We start from the raw sequence: 12,982 nt of genomic DNA, 5'->3' as shown, positions 1-12,982 counted from the left end.
AGTTCTATAGTTACCTTAAGTGTTTCCACTGAAATATAAAATTTACAGTCCTGTGTTGTTTAATTACAATAGGTAACTTCTGTAAATTTTTACAAATTGAACCTGCGTTGAAAACCTAAGATGCAGACTAGTGGAAAAAAATGAGATGATTCAATCCTAACACAATATTGCCACCATATAGGCATTTTCCTAATGCATAAGATAAGCTTTTTCTTCCTTTCACAAGTATATTGTTACATTTTTCCAGACCGCTGCTGTTCCAGACCAGCGAGCACATTGCCAGTAGCCCAGCTCTGGGAGAGGTTATTCCATACAGCATTATTCTTCAGTTCTTATTTACAAGAGCACCACCAGAGTTAAAATCACCCTTCCAGGTAATAAGATCAACCTGTCTTTCCTTTCGAGATGTCCTAAGGAGGAATGAACATTGTAGTTTGCCCTTGTTATTTTAGTTAAAAAGTGTTCAAGCTCATACTTTATATGATTTGTTGGCTTTTGCTTTTATTGTGGCAAAGGTGTTATGGTCATTGACTTCATATTTTGATTAATTAACAGTAGGAACATGATAACCTGATTTTAAATAGACTCTCAATTCTTTAATATTCTGTCAGCTTGTAGAAGAAATTGCAGGTGTTACCCCAGACTGCAAATTGCCTGGATCTTGCTCATGTAAGAGGCAGGAAATCTAGGTCCAAACCCCTGTCAGAATTGGGTAAACAGCTGATGTAGGAGATCACCTCTGAGCTCCCAAATAACATATTGGGCTATTTCTGTTAATTGCCTCTGATTCCTTAACTCATTCTGCATCACTGCAGTATTAAGAGAGCCTCATGTGGCCTTCATTTATGTCATCTTTGATTCTGAAATTGGTGTGTGTGTTTCCTTTTTCACATTTATGTGTAACTGGTGTTTGTTTGTGTTTCTCTGTATCAGAGGGCTGAGTGGTCCATTGCCCGCTACTCCCAGTGGCTTGATGATCATCCATCTGAAAAAGACAGGCTTGCTCTCATACGGTAAAAATCATGCTTCTTTCTTCTCTACATTTGTGATAATGGAGCAGTAACTTATTGGCACACCAGGACTGGTCTTAAAAAGTAACAAAATGTGCTATATGTATCATAAATGCCATTACCCCTTCTCCGCTCATGGGATGATTTGCAAAATGGGAGAATATATAAACTGAACACTCCTCTCTGCCCCCTGTACCCAAACCCTCCAGTGCCTTTGGAAGGAGCACGTAATCCTCTTGCAAAAGAAGGAAACCATGCACAATGATGGTTTAAATTAATACTGCGTTTTAGCAAAACTGCCTCTCTCAACTGTTGGAAAGTCAAGGCTGCAGCTGTCCTGTCTTCTGTATCAGGAAAGAGAAGCTTTGGAAGCTTAAGCAATGAAAACGTAGGTAGGAATTTAAAAATGGAAGACCCTTGTTACACCCCTGTAATGATATTCTTCAGTAAATCAGCCTGGGATCTTTAGGAAGTGATAATTACATCAGATTTTTAAAATCTTCCTAGGGTAGATGACTTTATAGCTAAATACTACTTTACGACTTAAAATGTTAGGAAAAGTTATGAAGAGTCTTGTTTTTCAGAACAAGCAGATTTTTAAAGTATGTTAGAGAGAACAGATGTGTTGTATGAACATGACAGAGCCAGCCTGAGGATCCTCAGGATTCAAGGCTGAGATGATCATTTGGCTCCTAACACCCTAACTCTTCCAGCCATCTTCTCAGTGTCCTGTCCTGACCTCGGCGTCACCCACTCCAGTGGCACGGGAAAGGTGGTCACACGTGGCTGCACCAAGCTCCATCTGGCCTGGGAGCCAACTCTGTCCTTTAACTTCTGCGCGTGGATGTTGCCAGCTTTTGCTGAAATCATAAAAGCTGACTTTTAAGTTCCAGCCAGAAGTGGTTGTGCTTGAGAAAATCAACCATTATCTGTCCACACTTTTAAAGCAGCCAAGAGTCTGCTATAAATATGTACTTTTCTCGAAGCTGATAGCACCATACAGTCCGGTGTAGTGCTTGGGCCAATTAAGGAAATACTAGTTGATCACCAGTAGATGTTAGTAGGATTTATTTCCAAAATATTAAAACTGTGTCTCTTCATATGTTTATTAAAAGAGTATTTTTTGAAAATCATACATGTCATTAGTCTAGTTTGGCTACAAAACTAGGTTTTCTTGAGTCTGAAGCCATGACACCTTGAATTACAGGGGAATGGATAATAGGTGCAGGGCTGATACAGGTGTATATGTAATTTAGTTATGAATATTTTGATTGTAATTTCTGTCCTGATAGTACTGGCAAAACTGACAATGTTGAATTTCAGATATGTTAGGGAAAGCCAAGAATGCAAATCATTTGAGAACTGATGGGATTTTGTTCTCTTCAGTCCCTTTACACAAATTTGAAAATGCCATCCTTAAACTACAACACATTTTTGTCTTTGCTTGCAATTAAATTTCATCCAGACTGATTCAGTTAATGGGCTTGCTGATGGTCATGTTCAGACACTGAGAAATTGCTCTGACCATGGAGGTATTAAGGGACAAGCCCTGGGACAAGGCTTTTAGGCAGAGAGAGTGTCATCCATTAGACCAAGTAGCGTAGCTAGAATACTTAAGCTTTACATTTCAGTCCTTTCATTGAATCCTGTATTCATTTTGCATGAGATACCACTATTAAAATATTTTAACTTTGTAATCTCAAGAATGTGCTGCTGCAAAGTTATCACTTGAGCATTTTACAGTGAGACTGTGGTCCTTTTGCTTTGCATTGTGGAGTGCTCGGACATTGCTTGGACCTCTGTCCTCCCAGGGCATGGAGAGGGAAGCTTTGAAGATCTGCCCTTCCCAAAGGCCTCTGCTGGCACTCCAGTGGCTCTTCCCTACTCTTGGTACGCCAGAGCAAGGCTGTTTGTCACTGCCCACGCTTGGCTGCTTCTCCATCCATCCCTAGGCCCACTGCTTGCAGGCAGCACTCATGCAGCTTTGCTGAGCCACGTGAATTACCTACACGGGATTTGTCAAGCGGACTCTTCCCTTGGGTCGTTTGTTTGGCAGCTCGCCTAGCATCGTATGTCTGGGAGCAACGAGAGGGGGCTAGCTGACCAGTGCTTGAATGCAGTGAGTGAAGGGGATGGGTCTCCTTTGCAGACACGGGTAACCTCCATAGGCGTTGCCGTGTGCATTCACCTTTTTACCATCTCCTCTCATGCCTGTTAGTCATTTCTAAATAGGCCGGTTATCCGTACACAAGGCAGGCAAGCAAACATCAGTCACTAGTATGACCATGTTTCACTCATATTTTCTTTAATACTCTATCGGAACATTTCTGAGCCTGCTCTTCATGTGTCTTATATGAACTTAAGTTGAACTACAGGCGTCTTGCTCATTTGTCTGGAGTCTTATCAGTCACCCTCTTCAAGCTTTTTCCGCCTGTAGTTGTTCAGCTGCACCAGTTGAACCTTGGATGTCTTGAGCCTTCAGATCCCTGCACTGACCTACATCAAGAAATTATCTTTACATTTGCTGCAACCTTGCGAATGGTAATTTTCTGCAACTTCCCTTTGTAACAACTGTGCAATTACTCTAGGGACCTACTGCTTAGGTATTAATTTACTTGTGTTATCAGAATCCTTACAGCTTCATATTAACGCTAATTGCAGTGCTTCTTCCGCTCTGTAGATCTTAAATGCTTCATATGCAATGTGGTGTTAATGTTATGAATTAGTAGCGTTCCTAGCATTTTTGTGCATTTCTTTCTGCTTGTATTCAGCATGAAGGGTGGGATTTACCTGGCCAGAGTATATTAGCTAGACTCCCTTTATAGTCAACAGAGAGAAACAGGCACCGCTGGGGCTGATTCATCTCATCCTGAAGTAGGTACCTAAAATAGGTCAGTTGCGTTGTGTCCTGAAAGCTCCATTTTCTCTGCTCGGCAAAGGGAGCGTGGGCTGGGACACGAGAGCACTCTCAGGCAGACAGCTGCCCTGCAGGCATTTAAAGTTAGGTGAGATGACCCTGCTGCAGGTGTCCTCCTGGGGCAGGGATTGTGTTGAAAGGAGCGCTTCTTTAAGCAGCCAGGGCATTTTTTTCTTTGTCTTTTTAAATTTAGTTTGCAAACTCAACTTTTCTTCCATAAAAGAAACCTTTCTGTTAGACGTGGCAGGATTTGAGCCAGCCTGAAGGACAGTTCATCCACTCAAGGGCCAAATTCTTATCTTCACCATTCGAGTGTGGGTAAGCTCCCCTTATTCAAGCTCACTGGTGCTGGAGCAGAGTTGAAAGTCAGGCCCAGTGGAGGGTTCATTTTCATAATGAGCTGATGTCCTGAGCCAGAGAGCGGCTCCGACCACTAGCCTGCCAGGGGGCAGGGACAAATGCCAGCTTGGGGACCACTGCGAAAGCCCCATCTGTGCATTAGGTTCGGTCTCGCTAGGTGCAGCAGTGTGACAGCTTTGCCGCAAGCAACAGAGCCGTGCTGGGTCACTGCTCCGCTCGGCTTAAGCCGAGCAAGCGGCAGCCAGGCAGCGTGGCTGGAGGGCTGCCCCGTGCTGCCTGCGACGCCTGCGCCTCCGAGCGCTCCCCGGCCAGCAGCAGGCCATTCATAAAAACCCTCCCTGTCACTTCGGCTTGTCTGTCAGTGCACGGTCCCTTTGATCTCTTTATTATGCAATCTAGAATAAACCAGAGATGTCTCTCGTTAATCTGTTGTCCTACAGATGATGCTGTTGGAAATTTTACTATTCAGTTTTACAGTTAACTTTTATAGCACTCCATTAAATAGATCTGGTGTCAGACAGATGTTCTCTTACACAGCATGTTTTCCATTTTCCTCTTTGCCCTGAAGTCTGCAGAGCAAACGGACTTTTAACAAAGTACTGAAGAAAAGTCTTGGCCCCGCTGTCCTCCAGCTGCCCTGCTAATTGATGGGGACCCGAGTGCACAGGGCGCTACGCCACGGCTGAACAGAAAGATGATCCCTGCCTCTTCTGAAGCTTACCATTTAAATCAGGCTCCATTTGACTGAGTCAGAGCCCAGGAGGGTAGCACTAGTATTCACAATTCCATATAAAATTAACTAATTAATTAGAGTAATTCAAAATGATACATATTAAGATCCCTTTAAGAACCACAGCCCAAATCATATACTTTTTTTTCTTTTAACTGTAGATATAAATCTTCATGGGTTGAAATAACATTTTAAAAAAGAACTATCTGGGTCTTATATAATCAGCTTGTCCTGATTTCCAAGAAAGCTCATGTTTTTGCTTAAGCAAGTGAAGTAATTTAATAAGTGCTTTAAAATCCTTTTCCTTATGTGGGAGGGCATCTTAAACTTAGATTTTTTTTTTTTCCCCCCTTACTTCTTATGGCATTTCTAATGAAGCATTAATATATGCAGAACATCCCACCAACCCTCTTTCCATAGCTCTCTTTTACAAACAATATTTGTAATGTATACCATAGCTTGTCTTTTAAAATAGAAACAGATTGCTGAACAGGTTTTATGTCCTTTATTAGACTGGAAGATGCTGAATTTAGGGCATTATTTAGTCTAATCCCTTCAAGAGTGTGTTTTGTATATTACATAAACAGGGCTTCTTCCATCTTCTTAAACATCGGTAATATAACTATAAATTACATCTTTTTATATGACAACAGCTGTGATCTCTTCTGTGGTGGAGACTTGATGATACTGCTTTCACCCATGATGTTGTTTATTTTTCCGTTACTGCTTATGCACTAGTGTTTTTACAGTGTCCTCTACAGGAGCAAGCCTACCTTTTTTTAATACAAGATTTTAATGGTAACCGGCGCATCTGAATTGAATTCTGTACTGCCAGCGTAGTTTACAAAAGCTCGTTTGAGCTAGGACTGGTAAAGTTTACAAAAATGTCATCGTAAAATCTGCAATTCAAGTGTTAACATTGCTACTAAATTCATTTCTCTCCCCAAATGAGGTACAGTCATGTAGGCATCTCAGCAGCTTCAGTGAAGTGCATTGTTACAAGCCTGAGCTGAAATGTGGCTGTGCGCAGCAGCAACCATCTTGCTTTGCCGTAAGCAGCTTCCTGCACTGTCCGTATTTCTGTATGTCGCAGTCCCGAAATCCCACCCTTGTCTTCAGAGAAACAACGTTCCCGTCCCAAATGTACTTCTGAAATCACATCTACTTTCTGACCATTGGTGCCTTTGGTTACCTACCCGAGCCCATTCCTCCCTCGCACTCTGAAGCAACTTCACCGTTGCTCTCTGGACTCCAAACATTCTTTCTCCCTGGATTTGTGATTTCTGCCGTTTTACTGCCTGGACCTTTTGTTACCAGGAGTGCTGTTCCTAGTGGGATGGACAGGCTTCCTGGCAGCAATGCAGAGAGGAGTTTCCTGAGCTGATCAGAGCTTGACCATGATTATGAGTTGTTCCGAGGTCACCAGCCGGGGTACGGAGCTCCAGGTGACTGCGGCTGCCTCTTGGCTCCCAGCCTTTAGCAGCTGCAGCAGCTCTTCATCCTCCTGCTCCGTGCGAGGCCCCTCCAGCTGCTTCCTTACACCTGCCCGTGTGGGAGGCAGGCTGCTGCCCTGCTCAACGGGTGCGTGAAGCAGGTAGTTCCCTAGGTTGGTTCTGCCCTGGAGGTACCCCTGTCCTCTGTCGGGTGGTAGATGTATCTCCATGACTTGGTCATTCCCTTGGCACTGCAGTTCCCATCAGTTGTGCCCCCAGAGTTACAGTGAAATCCCCACTGATGGGAGATGTAGCATTTCCAAAATAACCTTCACAAGTTGAAGGCTGACAAGTCAAGGGAGCCTGACAAAAATGTGACATATGGTGAGAAGTCGATGCTGACCGTGCCTTTGTCATGAATTTAGTCATTAGCAAAACTCCTACTATCTGAGAAGAACCAAGGTTTTGTTTTAGCGTTTCAGGTCAAGTTATTGATTATGAATGGCATTTTAACACTCAGCTTTAAAGCACTTCTTAAATACTTTTCTTGGAGATGCAAACATGGGACATGGGAAAATAGTGAATGCATTTAGTCCTAGAGTTTTGAGAAGGCTTTTATTTTCATTGTTTAATGTAGAGCTGTACAAGGTCTGTTTCAGAAAAATGCCTGAGAATTCACCTTGTAGTATTGATGGAGAAGTAATTATTGGTTGTCTTTTGAGCAGAAAAGAGAGTTAGTTAAGATGTTCCTGGGCTGGTCATATTGATGATGTTTGCCTCTCTGAAACAACGCAAGCAAAGCCATAGTAAAAGAGCAAGCACAGCGGAAGAGAGCTGCCAAAGATCAGCTTCAGTTGGCTGTTGGTCTCTGCTGGGAAGGAGAAGGGTCTGGGCGGTTCCAAGGCCACCAAACAGTTCACCAAGTTCCTTTTAGCTGCTTTTTGAGTTGTAAGAGGACAGCGGCTGCCACTGATGGAGTTGGTTTTGCCAGTTCAATCAGATTTTTTTGAGGCAGGAGAGAAAGAAAGAAAGAAGATGAAAGCTGCTGGAAGGTGTGACAGCAGGACTCTAATACTGGTGTTTGGCACTTAGCGTAGCCTAAATCTCATTCCCTCTTGTTTGATCTGATGGGAATAACAGTCTGGCTAAGGATTATCAAGGGCTGACATTGAGTGATTTTGGGTGCTGCTTCTCCCTTTCATCTGAAGGGATCTGGTTATCTCTGTCATCTTTTTCAAGGGCTTTTTCAAAGCAAGGAGATAAAGTCAGAAAGGGATAGCAGTATTACCATCTGGATAATGATGCCAACCCACAACTTCACCAAGAGGTGTCAGAGCTTTCTAAGTTAAGCAGGTCAATATGTTTTTTTTCTATTTTCAGCTTTTGATGACTTCTAAAAACTATTTGGGCCCAACAAACTTTGGGGATTGTATAGAGAAGACAGGGACACTGATGAGTGGAAGGGGAGAGATCAGCAAGATGAATGACAGTTACAGTAAGAAAACTGGCACAGGAGTTTCTCAACTGTCTTTTTAATACAAGGGACTATTCTTTGTAGGAGATAGAACAGAATAGAATAGAATGAATAGGATATTTCAGTTGGAAGGGACCTACAGCGATCATCTAGTCCAACTGCTGACCACTTCAGGGCTGACCAAAAGTTAAAGCATGTTGTTAAGGGCATTGTCCAAATGCCTCTTAAACACCGACAGGCTTGGGGCATCGACCAGCTCTCTAGGAAGCCTGTTCCAGTGTTTGACCACCCTCTGAGTAAAGAAGTGCTTCCTAATGTCCAATCTAAACCTCCTCTGGTGCAGCTTTGAACCATTCCCACGTGTCCTATCACTGGATCCCAGGGGGAAGAGATCAGCACCTCCGTCTCCACATCCCCTCCTCAGGAAGCTGTAGAGAGCAATGAGGTTGCTCCTCAGCCTCCTTTTCTCCAAACTAGACAAGCCCAAAGTCCTCATAGGACAAGCTCCTCAGAGGACATGCCTTCCAGCCCTTTCACCAGCTTTGTTGTCCTCCTCTGGACACATCCGAGTAACTGAACATCCTTCTTAAATTGTGGGGCCCAGAACTGCAAACAGTGCTCAAGGTGAGGCCACACCAACGCTGAATACAGCGGGATCATCCCCTCTTTTGACTGGCTGGTGATGCTGTGTTTGATGCACCCCAGGATGTGGTTTGCCCCCTTGGCTGCCAGGGCACACTGCTGGCTCCTATTGAGCCTGCTGTCAGCCAGCACCCCCGGGCTCCTTTCTGCAGGGCTGCTCTCCAGTCACCGCTCTCCCAGTTTATACTTGTGCCTGGCATTACTCCATCCTAGGTGCAGAATCTGATATTTGGTCTTGTTAAATTTCACCCCATTAATCATTGTACAATGCTCCAATCTGTCCAGATCCCTCTGCAAGGCATCTTGTCCCTCAAGAGAGTCAACAGCACCTCCCAGTTTGGTATTGTCAGCAAACTTGCTGATGGTGCATTCAACTCCTGCATCCAGGTCATTGATAAATATATAGAACAGAACCAGCCCTAGAACTGAACCCCGAGGAACACGGCTGGTGGCCGGTCACCAGCCAGATGTAGCCCCATTCACCCCAACCCTTTGAGCCCAGCCCTTCAGCCAGTTCTTCACCCAGCACACTGTGAACCCGCTGATCCCACAGTTGGACAACTTGTCCAGAAAGATGCTGTGAGGGACAGTATGACAGGTAACCAACATCTAACATGTTTAACGATTACTGCTGACCAGAGCACTTGAGTGCTGACCTGAGTGGAAATGTGAGACACATCTGACTCTTCTGAAGCATCGCCCCTCATCTTGAGGGGATCCTTGAGCCTTCCCTGCCTGCATCTCCCCCCTGCTGCTCCGTCTGCTCATGATACACTCTGCCCCTCATTGCCACGAGAGGCCAGTGTATCTAAAAGGCACGTTTACCTGCTGTCCCTTTCACCCAGTCTCACTTCTTCTCTTTAAATCTTGGGATTTAAAACTTCCCTGCCTGGTCTCTGCAGTCCGTCATGCTGATGGCCTTTGCTGGGAGGGAGGTGAGCTGCACCCAGAGCACTTTGTGGCTGCAGCAAGCAGTTTTTAGTTGTTGCCTCTTTCCCTGTAGGCCCTGTGCTGCTCTCCAGAGACCATCGGGAAGAGCAGGCTGAAGGTTTTCAGGGAGCTGACCAGGTGCCAAAAGTCAGCTTTATTTTGGCTAGATAAAATAAATATTCTTTCCCTGCCTTTCTGGCTGTAATGGGGGATAAGTTTTCTCTTGCTCTTTGTTGATGTGCAAAAAATGCCAAGTGACTCTTCAGAGTGTGTCAGTACCTGATGTGAACCCCTCAGCAGTAACTCACTGGTAAGTTGTTATCAAAATTGAAGAGCTCTCAAGTGCATCCCCAGCCAACACGAGGGAATGTTTCTTTGCTCAGTCAGTTTATTCTTCTGAAATCTCTCAACTCTCTCCAGTAATACAGTCCATCCTCCTTTTGCATCACCTCAGTCTCAGACAATGTGCCCTGGGTTTCAGCAAAGGGGGAGTTTGAAGTCCAGCTGCCCCGTGGCTGCGGTGGGTGGGGGGCATCACCTCCTGCCCGTGCTGTTTTGCTCCCATCCTGTGCTCGGCACAGTTGCACGCTTCCCTCTCCCCGTCAGACTCCATTAGCGACAGGCCAGGGACTCTGACTGCACGTGTGTGTGTGTGCGCACACGTGGACGCCCAACGCGTCCTGTTGCACTCCGGCAGGGAGGCTGACGGATCGGTGCCTGGCTTTGATGGAGGTGGGAGGTGCTGGCAGGAGCGGATGCAGCCCCAGGACCAGCTCCTGGGGCCGGGCTGTCATCGCTGCCACAGGCTTCTGGGAACCCAAGGCTCAGACTCATCCTTCCAGCGAACCCAGTACAGGCTCTTGGCCTCGGAGCGTCTCCCACTTGTTAATAAATGGACTTTGCTGGAGATGCCCAGCAGCGCTCTGGCAGGGGTGGGGTTTAGTTTTCATTGAGGAAGTTGAGAGCCCTTGCTGGTTTAGCTTTACTGGCAGGCAACAAAGTGTATCAGGACCCTGCTTCTTCCTGTTCTGGTTTGCCAGGTTTGCCAGGCTTGGCTGCAGCTTCCCAGTGATGCAGCACCCCATGGGGATCCAGGCCTCTCCTCTCTCGCCATCTTACTGCAGGAGGAGACCGTATGCGTGTGTGAAACAGGCTCAGTCTCACTCTCGAGTGTTTCTGCTTTCCTTAGGCCTTGCCTAATTAACTGCCTGCTCACTTCTCATCACCGCTGGCTGCCAGCAGGCACGCAGGGGTTGGCAGCGCTGCCTTAGGTCCCCTGAACTCTGTGCGGGAATGCGGTATTTCACTGCGAGCCTGGCTGTTGGAAGGAGCAGCGAACACGAGCACAGCTGTGCCCCCCCGGCCCAGCCCACCACCTTGCAGCAGTTGCCGTGCATTTGTATGCACGACTGCTACCATCGCCCTCAACCCCACGGCCCCCTTCGCACCACCAGAGGCGCACGACGAGCGCCCACCTTCCCCCAGGGGCACTGGGGATGTTCCAAAACCCAGCGGACCCCTCCCTGTGTGTCCTAGGCGTCCATAAAGGAGCGCAGGCGACAGCCCCCAGGGCTGCTGCCCCGCTCAGTGACCCAGGGAAGCTTGGGCCCCGGCAGCAGGGCCCGCGGCCCGGCGGGGTGCTGCCTGGGCACGGCCGGCAGGTCTGTGCCAGCAAGGCTGTACCAGCGCTGCAGCCGGCACCATCCAGAAGAGGAACAGCCGGGTACCGGGTGTTGTCTCAGTCCCCACTTGAAACAGGGGCTGTTGTTCGCGCATGCGTTCTCCTAAATGTCACAATTTTGCTGTAAATAGTGCCAGTGGACCGTAACATAAACAAAGGGTTTTAGAAGGAAACCCCACGACCATGGCATCTATTACATGACGAAATAGGAGAAGAGAAAAAGGAGAGGAAAAATCAATTAAATTAGAAGCCATACTTAAGTATGGCAAAACTAACCTGGCCTACTTAATGAAGGCAAAATCCGAACAGATCAGCATTACAAAGTCTTTGTTCTACAGACAGGCTGTCATTCAACAGCACTACTTACTAGGACCGTTGGAAGAAAGGGGGCCCCATGTTGTACAGCAAGTTAAATTATGTACAGACAAGTGCGTAATCACAGTTGCCCCTTTTAGCTTTGAAATGTCTGTACTTGTGTAAATCACCCAAGACTACCTATATGTGTGACATCCTACGACAACGCGTAAGAAAACCACAGCAGACGTGCAAACGCGCCCATTTGTCTGCGGGTCAGCGCAGCCCTTCCCGCAGGACAGCGGCCCTTCGGAAGCCTCGGCCAGGAGCCCCCCTGAAGGCACCTCGGTCGTTCGCCAGCGGCCCACTTCTCGCGCCCGAAGTCGTACTCCTGGCGCCTGCAGCAGCTGGAGTCTATCCTTTTCATTTCTAAAGGTTACCAGTACAGCAACGTGCCCCAGTCTGTGCGTCAGAGCTGTCATTTCAAGCCATCTGCAACATGGTGCTGCTGATTATTTAAATGTTAACTTGTTCGCTCCTCAAAACATGCAAGAAAGGAAAGAAAGATCATGAAACAATTACGTAGAGCTCTGCAAGGCCTTTCTTGCCCACTTCCTTCCACAGAGAGATGCAAAATCATCTGAGGAAAATTCTGCAGTAGGGAAGAAGTCCCTTAAGTTCAGTTGCAGATCCTGAACTTACCATACTTAATTCCTTTAGCTACTTTTCTTTTTTTCTTTTTTTTAGCGGTGCACTGGAAGCTTACGTTCAATCAGTACGAACGAGGGAGGGAAAGGAGTTTGCACCAGTCTATCCCATAATGGTTCAGCTGCTGCAGAAAGCGATGTCGACCCTCCAGTGACTGTATCTGGACAACTCTCACAGTAGGGAACGGACGCTGACACAGTCACGGGCCTTTGGTGCCACAGACGTACTTACGGTTCACGTAAGTGATCCCCTAACACTGCAGCTTTACGATGAAATGTGTTTTCCTGCTTCCTCTATGAAGCTTCTGTCTTCTTGCTTTACGTTTGCATTACGGGGAGTTAATTATACACAAATATTATAAGGAAGTCGTACAAATTTTATGTGCTGTAAATCTACATCTAATAAAAATGAATCATTCTTTAGCATTCCTTTTGAATTTAGAAAGGTGTAAAATTAGAACATACTCCAATTTTACAGTGTAATTGCTGAATCTCAAATAAGGCAGTAGCTCTTTTCCTACAAGTGTCGTTTTGAACAGTTGGATACATTTTAGCCTTATTCAGGAAATTGTACTTTTGAAATGCTAGAATCATCAGTTTCCATCTAAAAATCACTAATTTTAACACAAGGAACAATATTTATAAATAACATAAATGTTTCTCTACTGCACTGCTATTCACTTTGAAATAATTTATATTGATTGCAACTCTCTTTGCTTAAACTGTAATAAAGAACCTTGACCACCCAGTCCTGAATTCAGTATGTAAAATTCTTCAGCAGCTTCCTAACAAGAGAACATCAAA

The 12,982-nt window shown here is 45.8% G+C and overlaps 1 protein-coding gene across 1 annotated transcript in view; it reads left to right on the top strand.

The window, feature by feature from the left end:
* Positions 1 to 12,926, top strand: part of COG5 (component of oligomeric golgi complex 5) — a 191,103-nt gene extending 178,177 nt beyond the window's left edge. Inside the window, exons 20-22 of the mRNA XM_087765709.1 lie at positions 248 to 374; positions 934 to 1,013; positions 12,219 to 12,926. Of these exons, the coding sequence (XP_087621835.1) occupies positions 248 to 374; positions 934 to 1,013; positions 12,219 to 12,333 (322 nt within the window). The 3' untranslated portion in view covers positions 12,334 to 12,926. The remainder of the gene's footprint in view (positions 1 to 247; positions 375 to 933; positions 1,014 to 12,218) is intronic.
* Positions 12,927 to 12,982: the final 56 nt, after the last annotated feature.

Source organism: Nipponia nippon, unplaced genomic scaffold, assembly GCF_047370975.1.
Source record: "Nipponia nippon isolate SJK-2023a ecotype South Korea unplaced genomic scaffold, ASM4737097v1 scaffold_3, whole genome shotgun sequence".
In the NCBI taxonomy this organism is placed as follows: Eukaryota; Metazoa; Chordata; class Aves; order Pelecaniformes; family Threskiornithidae; genus Nipponia; species Nipponia nippon.
This window is presented reverse-complemented; position numbering and strand designations above follow the sequence as displayed.